The sequence below is a fragment of the Barbus barbus genome (genome assembly GCF_936440315.1).
Source record: "Barbus barbus genome assembly, chromosome: 45".
Lineage (NCBI taxonomy): Eukaryota > Metazoa > Chordata > Actinopteri > Cypriniformes > Cyprinidae > Barbus > Barbus barbus.
In genome coordinates, this window is record NC_136723.1 from 11,193,713 (window position 1) to 11,207,821 (window position 14,109).

Genomic DNA, 14,109 nt, shown 5'->3' on the forward strand with positions numbered 1-14,109 from the left:
TAAATGTTTAAATATATTTATTTTTCACAATTTCACAATTTATTTTTTATTTATTTATTGTATTTTTCTCAGTTTTTCTTATGTCTTTTTTATTTTTTTGAATGATGTTTCATAATATATATATATATATATATATATATATATATAATTTATTTATTTTTTTATTTTTTTTTTACTTTTTTTACTTGCAGTTTCACTTATTTTAACTATGGAAATAATCATGCATTTATTAAAGCTATATGTGACCCTGTGTTTATTGGTACACAGTGCACTTTTACAAGTAGGCTACTTTGAGAAACACTGAGTAAAAATTAATGATGACAAATTATAGCATTCAGTTAAACTCCAATGTCCCAACATTCCTGTATTTTTGCAGTAGGCCTAAGCTTATTATTTCACATGCAAATGGGTTTTAAATTCAAGTTTGGATTAAGAGTAACGCTGAAGAGAAAAATCCTTTCTTTCTCAAAAATGTGATAAAATAGCATTTATGAATGTTTAGTATTAAGTTTATGAAGAATCTCAGTATCTGCTCAGTATCTTGTGAGCCACACATCAGTACATGTTACAATGTCACCTTGGCAGTCATGAGTCTTCAATATCCGCCTCAGTGTGGCATAACTCGCTCTGTATGGTAGACTTGGGGAAGCGGTGGTTTCAATCTCACAACACAAAGCTTCCGGTGAAATTTCTTGCCTCTCTGTGGCCCAATACTCAAAGCCTCACTCTCAGCAAACAGCACAAGGCACGCCGCCATTTTCCCCTCGGAGCGTCTGATTCTTAGCTCAGCGCTTGCTGGGCCTGTTTTTGCTTCCTTTCTCTGTTCGTCTTTCCTCTTCTATCCATCTCAACACACGCACACACACTCCTCCTTTCCGCAAAGCAGAGAGTGGGAGCTCCAGGCCTTGATTTGCCAACACATTTCCAATGATTAAAACGTAATTAGCGCTAGCGAGCGCCTCCTCCCTGGCTAATTTCGCTGCACGCTGTGACAGGCAGGCGGCCGGCGGCGGCGCGGCCCCAGTGGCAGATGGAGAAGCAGGCAGCAGGAGGGGAAAACCATTTTGCCGCGCCATGGTTTGCATCAGAAAACCATCAGGACGCGCAGCTTTTTCTGTGGGAGGTAGGAGGAGAGGGAGAGAGAGAATGAGGGGGGACGAGGGAGGTGGGGCACGTAGCTCTCCGTGGCAGCGCATCAAATTGGCACTGTCAGAGCTGACCCTGGCAATGGTTGCCATTCTTCAAGCTGTCCCCCACTGCCACCCACCATAGCCCGCAGGCAGAGCGAGAGAGAGAGAGAGCGACAGCAGAGAGTGAAAATAGCATAGGGAAGAGGAGGAGGGATGGAGAGAACGTACCAACCTATTGTCAACCTTCCGGACCCCCGCTGCCTCTGTAATCAAGCTCAGATCAGTCTCAATTAATTTCAGCGTTCGTTGACAGTGCCAATTACAACACAATGGCAAATAGACCATGAAATGGAACGTCAAACTAACTTGACATTTGACTGCGGTTTTACATCAATGACTGCTAAATAAGAACAGAACTCTTTATGCGCTGTTTTCGAACATATTTTTTGAAGCATATTTTTGTTTGCTGTGTTTGGCTCTTAGCAGTGCTGGATTGAAACCACACATTTTTTCATTGCGTTGGCCCTTCACCAGAGCGTGTCATGCAGGTTTGATGTGGGCTCCGAGGTTTTCATTTTTGAGAAGTCTGGTTCAGCTCGGAGCCTCGGACAATGGCAAAAACACAGCTCAGAAAACGATTGCTTTTGTATCTTTATTGCCTGCCGTTGTTAGCTGCACTTATGAGGCATATGGGATTTGACTTCAAATAGGAAAGAAATTAAATGTATTTTGCTTGAAGATATTTTTATGTAAACGCTCTGTTTGAAAGTTTGTCTTTGTAGATGTGTTGTTTAAAAAGCCGCCAATCAGAGACTTATAGTTCAGTCCAGACTTTCAAGAACCCATGAAATTGTTTAAAGAGTGCTGTGTTGATATGCAAAAAACAAAATCAAAAGCGTCAAAAAGCACCTGATGGAGTTTGAACTTCACACAAATGCCGACACAAACGTGCATGTTCGGCTGGAGTCGCACTGAACTCGTGCATTTTCGGAAGCGGAGCTGCGCGGAAAGTTACAAAAAATACCGTGCACACCGCCACGCGAAACAACGGCTGTGTCCAAATTCAGGGTCTGCATCCTCCTTAGGATCCTTCCTACCCGGTTGAAGGAGGAGGGATCCTCCGACGTCCGCAAAACCCGGAAGTCGGTGTTTGTGAATTTGGACAGCCTACCCTTCTTTCAGTTCCCTCCCTTACCCGTTGCTCATATCCTGTCGCCTAGCAACCGTGACAGCGCCAAGCAAGAAGCGGGAAAATGGACAAACAAAGAGTTATTCTCCTCATTTTAATTCGTTTGGAAGAAATAAAGCAATTAAATAAATTAAATACTTTCTTTGCTCGTTGTCGGAGAGTTTTTTATATCAGACTACAAGACAGTCACATCCAGGTAAGCCATTATAGCCTATTTTTATTTGTTTTTAAGTATTCTACTAATTTCTCCTACAAATTCATTGAGCCGAAGCATAAACTTTAGCTTGTTTTGTCAGAGAAACTCCTCTCCCGCTCCGCTACCGCTCGCTTCGTCCGCCATTACGCTCTGCCGAAAAGAATTATGGGATAGGTAGGACGGGAAAGGATCCACCACACCCATCCTTCCAATTCGGGGAAAAGGAGGACGTATTTGTGGGCCGCATTTGAAGGATCCTACGAATTTGGACAGCCTTCGTCGCGGCGCTGTGACGTAACATCCTTCAAATGAGTACTCCGAAGGATGCAGACCCTGAATTTGGACACAGCCTACGTCGCGCGCACTCAAAGCGAACTTTCGCCAACACCGCGATGGCGTCATATTTGGCGCGCGCACCCAAGCGAACTTGCGGACGCGTTAAGTAAATCAGCACGAGCGCGAAGGTGCGCGCATCGGACGGAGCGCAGCGGAGGATTTGCTTTTCAAACTGAAGTAAAAGACCTCTTCTTAAACCAGAGAAGGTGAACATGTTGGTATTCTTGTAGAAAAAAAAACAAAAAAACATGCAAGTCCTGTAAGCGACAGCCAGTTTAGTTTTACTTTTCTTTTTGTTATCATTTTGAAAAGCTTGTTATCTTTGCTGTTTACCTCACGTTACGCTGTGGAGGCTTTCCTTAATTTTTTAAATATTATTATTTATATGATTTCTCAGTGTTTGCTAAGCATTCTGTAATTTATTAGTAGCCTATATAATGCAGCATGTGATGTGTCCAATGCCATGCCTGATCTTATTCGTTTTTTTATAAGCTAGTTTGTCATAGTAACGTACTGTTTTAGTGTTGTTGTACTTTTTAATTAATAATAATAATGAATCCATCTTTTGTTTTAGTCTTAAAAAGTGAAAGGTGTATAGATATAAGCAAACAAATAATACTGATGAAAAAGAAAAGGTTGAATGTTGAACACTTCCGATACCATATAACTATAAACTATGATAAAAGTTCATCAGCATGCGTTGATTAAGCAAATGTTTGTAGCAAAAAAAAAAATTGCAACCAAATTATGTGCTCATGCAACCAACTGAGAAAGTTAGTTGCAAAAGTGCGACCAGTGGGAAGAATGAGTCTAAAGTCCTGACCATGATTCCTTAGTTTTCATGCTTCATGATTTTTCTAAAATATGTCAAATAATTTTGATTTAATGAGGCTTTTCAGGATGTGTTTAGCTCCCATGCTGCACTGCTGCAGTACTGACTGCATGAATACTACTGGTCTCATTCGGAGGCCTAATCAGCTCCTTACTCTTCCTCCTCCGCTGTATCTGAGGCGTGTGTGTCTAACTAAAGCAGATGGCTCTCCTGTTCCACTGAGGCCATTGGCTGTTTTAATAAGCATAACATGCTATATTGATCTGCAGCCAAGATCAATTGGCAAAGTGTTTGGCTTTGAAATTTACACCACACCAGAAAAAAATCAAGAAAATGCTGAGATGGATTCCCAAGTTAATCCATCCAATATGACTGTAATACCAAGTGTTTTGGAGGAATTAAATATGTTGGACTGACCATCATTATGCCAATCTCTTCATATTTACTTTCGTCAGCATCCTTCACTGTTGTTTTCTTCGAACTTCAATCTGCTCAAATGGATGTGTGCTTCTTCAGTCAGTAATGAATATTCTATTCTATTATATTATGTTATGTTATATTATATTATATTTAGTGCTGTCAAAATTTGTGCGTTAACACATGCAATACATTTTTCCAGTTTATCGGTGTTAAAAATATTTAACGCAGGGGCGGAGCTAGGGTTGGCCACCTCACTCACAAAAATTGTGTTTTTTAGTGTTATTTAGACGCACAGAACGTCTTTACCACCACATCAAATAGGATTATTTTCAGATGTGCACTCCACCTCGCCTTATTGACAGAAAGTGGTACAGGACACGAGGATCTTCAGTAGAGCATCAGTGAACTGCGCTCAGATGAGATGTTGTCAGGCCATATATCAGTAAAAACAGATTTTCCTCTCCTGTCTGCCATTATACTGTGCTTGTAAAATGTGCTCTTCAGTTGCATGCACAAATGCACCGGCATGCTGTAAAATTTCATATTAAAGTGCAATTATATATAAAAGCTTGTGAGAAAACACAACGAGTGTCAGATCCGTGTCACGTTCAGCAGCGGCAGCTCTTAAAGTAATTGCAGCCAAATAACCTAATAACCCAGCTGCTGTGATGTCTGTTATTCAAAGAACAAAAGAAAAAAAGAGGAAATCAATAACTTTTGTAGCTTTAAGGATTAGTCTATATTTAATTTAGAATTTAGTGTTTGATAACTTTATTAAATTTCTGTATATTTCCTACACGCTGAAGGGAACAGGTAGCTAAATATTACATTTATTATAATGGATTTATACAGACATGGCCAAAAATATCGGCACCCTTGGTAAATATGATCAAATAAGGCTGTGAAAATTAATCTGCATTGTTAATCCTTTTGATCTTTTATTTTAAAAAATCACAAAAATCTAACCTTTCATTGGATAATAAAAATTTAAAATGGGGGAAATATCATTATGAAATAAATGTTTTTTCTCAAATACACATTGGACACAATTATTGGCATCCCTAGAATTCTTATTCACAATTTTGAGCACTCCAGGGTGATTATGAACATGAAATTATCCAGCCATGGCTTCCTGTTTCACAGAAATATAAATAGGAGGGAAAACAAAGCCCAAATTCCCTTAATCATCCATCACAATGAGAAAAGCCAAAGAATATATTTCTGATGTGCAGCAAAAGATAATTGAGCTTCACAAATTAGTGAAGTGGCTTTAAGAAAAGAGCTAGAGCAGTGAAAATTCCCATTTCCACCATCAGGGCAATAATTAAGAATTTCCAATCAACATAAAATGTTACGAAACTGCCTGGAAGAGGACATGTGTCTATATCGTCCTAATGCACGGTGAGAAGGAGAGTTTGAGTGGCTAAAGACTCTTCAAGGACCACAGCTGGAGAATTGCAGAAAATAGTTGAGTTTCGGGGTCAGAAAACCTAAAAAAAAACAGCCCCTACATCACCACATGTTGTTTGGGAGGGTTTCAAGAAAAATTATCCTAGCTCATCCAAAAACAAACTCCAGTATATTCAGTTATCAGACACGCCTGGAATTTCAAATGGGACTGGCTTCTATGGTCAGATGTAACTAAAAAATGAGCTTTTTAGCTGCAAACACTCAAGATGGGTTTGGTGAACACGGGATAAAAAGTACCCCATGTGTACAATGAAATATACTGCTGTATTTTTAATGTTGTGGGCCTATATTTCTGCTGGAGGTCCTGGACATCTTGTTAAGATACATGGCATCATGGATTCTATGAAATACCAACAGATAAAAAATCAATAAGTGACTGACTCTGTTAGAAATCTTATAGTGGGCCATGTTTGGATCTTCCAACCGTAAATTAATCCAAACACAAACCTCAAAAACAACACAAAAATGGGTCACTAGGCACAAAACCAAGCTTCTGCTATGGCCATTCCAGTCCTCTGACCTGAACCCTGTAGAAAATGAGTGAGGTGAACTGAAGAGAAGAAGTACAGTCATGGAGCTGTGAATCTAAAGGGTCTGGAGTGATTCTGGATGAAGGAATGGTCTCTGATCTCTTGTCAGGTGTTCTCTAACCTCATCAGGCATTATAGGAGAAAATTTCGAGCTGTTAAACTGGCAAATGGAGGTTTCAAAAAGTATTGAATAAAAGAGTGCCGTTAATTGTGGCCAATGTGTATTAGAGAAAAACATTTATTTCATAATATCTCCTCCAATTTTAAATTCTTATTATCCAATGAAAGGTTGGATTTTTTTAAATAAAAAATCTAAAGGATTAACAATGCAGATTAATTTTCACAGCCGTATTTGATCATATTTACCAAGTGTGCCGATATTTTTGCCCATGACTGAATAAAGAATAAGTTAAATTAAAAGTTATTTTTTTAAAGCCTAATAGATGTTAAAATGGATAGCTCTCTTTTATACCGTAATGTTGAAACGGTAAATTTCATAGAGACATCAGTATTGGTATAAGTGATACCCTCCGGTTAAAAAAAAGATGCCACTAAACAAATATAAAAAAATATACTGTCTTTGTTGTTAGTACATTAATTTGAAGATTGCATGTGAGATTATTGCAATATTAAAGTATGTTTAAAAACTTTAATGTTAGGTAAGATTAATTGCGATCAATTTCAAAGAAAATGATTTGCAAATAATTAGATAAAAAAAAATAATCGATTGTGTTTTTCTTTTCTATTCTTTGTAGAGTTACTGTATTTTATTTTTCACCTTTTTAATAGATGAAATAGAACAGGAAATGATGAAGAGAAAGCCAGGGATCGAAAAATGTCGCTGGACCTGAACTGCATCTTCCACATGTACACAACAACACATCATGTTAAGCATATGCACTAAGCATTCTAATATGCTTTGAATCACAAAATGTAACACAGCTTGCTTTTTTTGTTTATTTGTGAAAAGTGCAGCTTCTCCTGTTAAGGACAAACAAGCTGCCTGCCCTTACCTGTCAAATCTCATCTTACCTTTTCCGTTACTTTTACTTTCCCACTATAATGGTATTTCCGTCTGGACCCACCCCTCCTTTCTCAATTTCTTCTCTCAGCACCAGTAGAAAAATTTGCATACCTCTATTCTTGGAAAGAAGGAGCAGGAGAGAGAGAAAGAATAATGACAGCAATTTCTTCCCTTTCTCCACTCGCTGGCTTGCGAGAGTGTCGTTTAGCGGCACCTGTGTTAGCGACAGGCGCGTGGATGAGAAGCGAAAGAGAGCAGTTGATTAAATCATCAAGTCGCAGCGCAGAAAGTCAATTCTGCTCACTGTCTACAATGATATCCTTTTATCCTGATGTAATGAGCCATGGCACTTCTGCATTGGGTAATGCGATGAGTTCTATTAGCGCGTTCCATTTGCTTCACAAGCAAGGCCGAGTCATTTCGTTCCTCTCATATCTCCACAATCAAAGCGCTACGCTGGCCACGGGGAGCACTGACACGCCAGTGGAGATGCCAACGGTGTTTTTATGGATCACAACACACTGGAAAAATACATTTTGCTCATTATTTTAACTCTTCACGAACCTTGGCTAGGCCAAATGAGGGGGAGCCCCGGGCCTTTTGGAAAGCTCCATGCAGTTGTGCATGTTAAATCGACCATTATGGCCCAGGATGGGAACAGTTAAATTCAGTTACATTCAGAAAGCTTCAATTATATAATGCCGATTTTGTTTCATAGCATTTTTACTATAATGCTAAAAGTAGTAGCATGCTGGCACACACCAGAACAGTAGGTTATGAACATCTGGTATTTGTGTGTTTATCGGTAATGTATAATACATGAGCCCCGTATGTCTTGAATCCCATTGGACTAGGGCTCTAAATTGGAAACAACTGTAGGGCTGAAATTGCTGCTCACCAGGCCCTGTATCAGGTCAGACGGGACGAGTTGTGCCAGAATATATACCCCTCTCTCTCTCTTTCGGTGTCCCGGCCTCACACTTTCTGTCCCTAGCACTCAGTCTTTGCAGGAATACGGTTCCCAGAACTGTCAATCATTCAGGGCTGCCACAGGGTTAAGCTCCGCTTGGTGTAATTGGCCCCGAAGACCTTAGGGCCCCGCCTCCTAGCAGGCCTTCATTAGGGAGTCCAAGCTCAAACCCTGAATGCATCTCCCCCAGCCAAGTCATCTGTGTGCTCCTTGCTAATTAGCAGATAAAGAATTAAGTGGACCTTGAAATTGAAATTGATCAGAAAGGCTTAAATTCAGCATTTTAATATCATGCTATGTTTATTAATTTTTTCCAATTATTCATTGGCTTATTTTGCATTGAGACACCAATGCCCTCTGTTGTTTTGTCTTGCAGTTGTTTGTTTTTTTTCTATTCTTTCTGTATAACGTCTGTAATATTACATGTGGTTCTTTTTAGTGAATCAAAAACATAGTGCGATCAGTGTAGCCCACTTCTGAATACAAATGACACTTATTGATAGTTTCTTTTTAGTGAATCAATAACATTCAGTGCTTCCAGAGTAGTTTGATTCTGAAATTGAATGAATCTTATGAACGTTTTAGTGAATCCAATTTATATTCTAGAGCACCTCCAGTGTAGTCTGATACATGAAATAATCACTCATATGAGCCAGTTCTTTTTAGTGGGTCAAAAACATACAGTGTGACCAATGTAGACCAATTCTGACAATAAATGACTCGTATGAACTGGTTCTTTTAATGAATCAGAAACATACAGTGTGACCAGTGTAGCCCAGTTCTGAGAATAAATGACTCTTATGGACTGGTTCTTTTTAGTGAATCCAATTTATATTCTAGAACACCCCCAATGTAGTCTGTTTTATGAACAAATCACTCATATGTTTCTTTTTAGTGAATCAAAAATATACAGAGCATCCAGTGTAGCCTGATTCACGAACAAATTATTCTTATTAGCTCTTTGTAGTGATCTAAACATGACCAATGTAGTTGAAATATCAAAATAAATTTCAGTTTTGAGCTAGTTCTTATATAATAGTTAAAAATATGCTTTGAATTAATCTGAAACTGACCTGTATAATTTACAACATTAGCAGAAAAGGTTTGAAATATGCTCACATGAATCAGAATCAAATCAGGAATCTGAATCAGAAACTCAGCATACCAAATCCTAACAAAAACTGAATCCATTAATGTTCGCTATTTTTGACCAAAGTAACCAATTCACTGGATTTAAGGATTGATTTCATGAGGAAAATGCTATGTTATTTCTGTAAACAGTCAATTTCTGGTCACAGAAGATGATTAAGCATCTGACTGACAGCTGTATTTAGCTGCAGTGTGTCTGTGGCCTATGAGACGTGAAGATAGTTGGACTCGCACTCTAGTTGGTGTCGGGGAGAAAAAACCCTGCTGGTGGTAATAGGCAGATGTAATGAGGCCTGGCCACTGAGTGAGATAAGAACAGCCTTTTCCTGCTTAGACTTTTATTACTCTGCTGATGAGCTGTGCAGTGCGAGACTGCCGGAATCAGATTGCCACTTCATAATAGCTTTATATTTAAAAGCAAGAAAAAAGTGTTTCAGCTCCATCACATCTAGCAGATTCTGCACTGTTCTAATGTCTCCTTTTTCTTTGTCTTACAGTGTGACAGCGAGAGTGACCAAGAAGACAAGGTAAGACTGGGCCTTATTATTTTTGTTACAAGACCAGCACTGTATTGAAATCTATATTTTTTTAACTTTACACGTAGGAATTCTCAATATTGAAATGTGTCATAATACTTCCTCTTATCCCAACATAATATGCAGAGACAACTACAAAAACCCTGTTTTAACAGCGATTATATCACTGGAGATCACGCACTTACTGTGTAGTTCGTTTCTGGTAATCGTTGCTGTTTTTAGGTAGCAGATCAACTCTCCCATTGTCTTGCATAAATCATTTGTTGCATTGCCTCTGGTTGCTTTGATGGAAATGTATTTTTACAGTGCTCTTTAGTTATACATGCAGTACAAAAATTGCATAAGTGTATGTACATTAAAAATAAAAAAAATAATATAAAAAATGTATTGCTATTATTATTAATTAATTAATTAATTAATTAATATACTTATTTATTCATTAATTTAAATCTCCAACTGACTGATAGAATGTATGTAATAATATTTTAAATAAATTATTAATCATTTTAATTATTGTTTAAATGTTTATTTATTATTATTATTATCATATAACATTTATTTAAAAAATTAACAAAAAAACTAATTGTAATTAATTCCAAGAACTGTTAGGAAATGCAAAGCTAGTTAGTAGTAGCAGCTGAATTAATACCATGTTACATCATATAGCACTTCTAAAATGATCTTTATTCTTTTTTAATCAAACTTGAATCAATGAGAATCCAATATTAGACTCTACTTAAAAGTGTGTTTCTTTTTAATTAGAATTACCATCTTGTTAATGACTGTGAGAAGGCCTTAATTAACTCCGCATTAATTATGAACGACTAAATGGTGTGCGAAATTTGAAAAGAACCATTACGAGCTTCACAAGTTACATTTTACACATATTACTGTGTAACAATTCCTACAGATTTATTTAAGGTACAACCCACAGGGCATAGGGTATGATGATTTAAATTAGGTGGAGCTGAACTATTATATCAGTCATATTTATAGTGTAATTATAACGAAATGAGGCTATTATTTAAATGCATGAATTTAATGTAACACTAGGCTCTAGGCTAACTTTGATGCAAGCTATGAAAAGCTTGACAAGACACATCGCACCACTTATATACTGTCTGCCGAACATCAGCATGATTACACGAAAATGTTGTTTTGTTCGCTCTTTTTGAATGTTCCTCATTTGTTGTTTTAAACCAGTGGTTGTTTGATGACGACGAGTCGAATTAGCCATGTCAGTCAAAGCCCTTTTGTTGTGGCACGGCAGAGATGTGCGGCGTAAGACATTAATCGCTGTTTTGCTCGCTGCGTTCCTGCTTCTCATTATTCCTCTAATGATTTTCACAATGTCATGTCATTCTCTCTGCCTTTGATTAATTATGTGTCAAAACAATGGAAGGGTTTAGTAGGCAAACAAAGAAACAAGAGCGCTCTCTTTCAAACGCACACACATTCGCAAACACTTCAGAGGGATCTCTTTCTGTCAATAGCTCTTAAAATGTGTTTACAAAACCGTGAGCATGTTGAGCTGCGTTAGCAATAAACGACAGATCCGTGATATTTTCACATGCTTTTTCTCTCTGGGAATGAATTCAGTAGCTCTTTCCCCTGCAATAGCGGATACGGTACAGTATATATTCAGCAGCCGTAGGGGAGGACGACTTGTCACATTAATGGGTCAGTTCTATTCATCCACAGACAAACTGTCTCTTTTTATTCTCCTCCGGCCCAAATCAGGAAATGAAAAAAGACACTCTGGAGAAATCACTTTCTGGCTTCAAGAATGTTGAGAACAAGGCTTTTTTTTCCTCCCTTCATCCCTTAAATGACAGTGCATGTTCATATTTCTTAACCCAGTTATCAAAATGCCCCACAGGAAGTGATGTCATAATTCTATTTCCTGTGACACAGCTACAGTCAACATTCCATCACCAGTTCAATTGGCAAACCTCCAAGTAATGCATAATTTTAACAGAGCGAAACCATATATTTACTGTAATGTTTTATGAATGTAAAATATATTAATACTGTAATTATTTTAATTTTGACTTTTAGATGTATGAATATATTTTAGTAGTTAATATATTCATACACCCAAATTAAAATTTTTATATGATTAAAATCATTACTAAATTTATTTTAGTAATATTAGTATAAAATGTATATTTAACAAGCTTTACATCGAGGTTTAACTCTTACAGTTGTTTTATTTTATTTGATAGTTTTATTTTATTTTATAATTATTTATTAAATAGTATAACAATTGCTTACGTTTATTATAATCAAATATTGAATTAGTCATTTTAATGACAAATTAATTTTAATAATAATAATAATTATATTAATTAATATGAGTTATCTTATAAATTATATTATTTTATATAATTTTAAATAATTTTTATTATATTATATATTATTATATTATTTATAAAATATTTTAAAATGGAGGCTTACTGTAAAAACATTATGTCAGCAATTATTCCTTCCTATTAAGTAGTTTACTTTAATAATGATGCATTACATGCAGGTTTGATTAATAAGTATAATTGATGGAATGGTGTTTTAATAATGTTATTATAAATAATTCTGTTAACATTAAATGCTAATGAATCTACCAAATAGCTGTTTTTCTTAAAAGGGTATTTTTAATATTAATGGGAAGCTGTGTGTGTGTGTGTGTGTGTGTGTGTGTGTGTGTGTGTGTGTGTGTGGACGTGTTGCATGAAGTGTGAGAGTGTTTAATGGCCTTTTGACATCTCGTTTGTGTTAGCTGGAGCAGAGCGAGAGATTTATTAAATGGTACAGTCTGTACACTGTTCATCATGTGGGCCAGGCCTATTCCAACTGGAACACGGCCCTAGTCCTGCTGTCTGCCCTCTCTGGCTCCCTCTCCTTTTGCTCTCCCTCTCCTGCTGCTGGATGAATTGGCAGCATGCAGGCCGAACAGCGTCCAGAATGCTCTGAAAGCGTTTGGCTGGCCCTGGCAACTGTGGCTGGCCTCCACCTTCCAGGCTTTTGGCTCCGCTTCAGTCCCTGAATTCCCCTGTTACTTTCGTTCTCTCTCTCTTTCTCTCTCTCTCCTTCCCTCAGTGTGCCAGGGATCTTGTTCTCGCTTCTCCCCACAACCTGCTCACCCCCCAAACCCCAGGCCCCTGCCCCCTGCCCTGATTTGTGTGCAGAAGAAGTGTCTGTTATTAGAGAGAGCAGGTAGGACCCTGTCTTCTCATTACCAGCCGCTCAAGGGGGATTATTATGTCTGCTGTGGCTGGCAGAGAGCAAGCGAGAGAGATTCCACCGCCTGACGGCTGTTTGATGTTCCGCAGCTGCCCGGATCCAATAACGTCCCCTTTTCATGGCGCAGTTAACACTAACAGGTCTGCGCCATCTGAGAGCGTTTAAAGACCGTTGAGGCTCAAGTGAATCTGTGCCGACTTTAGCCAGCAACAAATCAGCACATGTGCACAGGCTTAGTGCCTCTCTACCCTCAGAATCCCTCTTTATGTCTGAGCCATGGTGCAGTGGGTTACACGTGCTATTGACACATAAGCCATTGTAGGTTCAGGCTTAAGTATGACGAGTGTAATGTCTCTGTCTCCCTGTCTCATTTTACTAATCTGAAAATGTAAAGCTTAATTTTTAAATCAATATTAAGATGTGTGTGTGTGTTTACATAGATATTTATAATTTTTATTAACAGTTTTCTTTACTTTTTTATTCATGGAGAGATGAGTGGATATAGATCTAGAAACAACAATTATAATTTTCATTACAAGTTTTCTTTACTTTTTACTCATAGATGGATAGATGTTTTCTAGAAATAATATTTATAATTTTCATTAAATATTTTCTTACTTTTTTATTCATGGATGGATGGGTGAATGGATAGATATGTACTAGAAATAATATTTATAAGTTTAATTAAATGTTTATTTTCACTTTCTTATTCATGGATGGATGGGTGAATGAGTAGATATTTACTAAAATTAAGTTTTAATTTTATATTTTCTTTATATTTATTTTTTATTCACAAACCATAGATAGATAGATAGATAGATATTTACCATCTCTTTTTTTTACTCCTTTCCACAGTTCTCATCATATGTGGTGCATTATGTGATTATGAACATTTATTAATAAACATATTGCCTTTCACTACGAATAATGCTTTTAAACCACTTTATAATCCCAGCATAAGCATTACAATCTTGAAGCGACATCTTTAATGCTAAAAACCATTAAGTACACCACTGAAACTGTTGAGAGCACAAAGCGTGCTGAAAAATGGTTTTATGTGTACTAATCAATTATCAGCCCATTACCTTTA

The 14,109-nt window shown here is 37.3% G+C and overlaps 1 protein-coding gene across 1 annotated transcript in view; it reads left to right on the top strand.

Moving 5' to 3' along the window:
- The window catches only part of LOC306864506 (autism susceptibility gene 2 protein homolog), a 390,386-nt gene that overhangs the window by 227,160 nt on the left and 149,117 nt on the right, over nucleotides 1-14,109 (top strand). Inside the window, exon 5 of the mRNA XM_079408550.1 lies at nucleotides 9,744-9,773. Coding sequence (XP_079264676.1) covers nucleotides 9,744-9,773 — 30 coding nt within the window. The remainder of the gene's footprint in view (nucleotides 1-9,743; nucleotides 9,774-14,109) is intronic.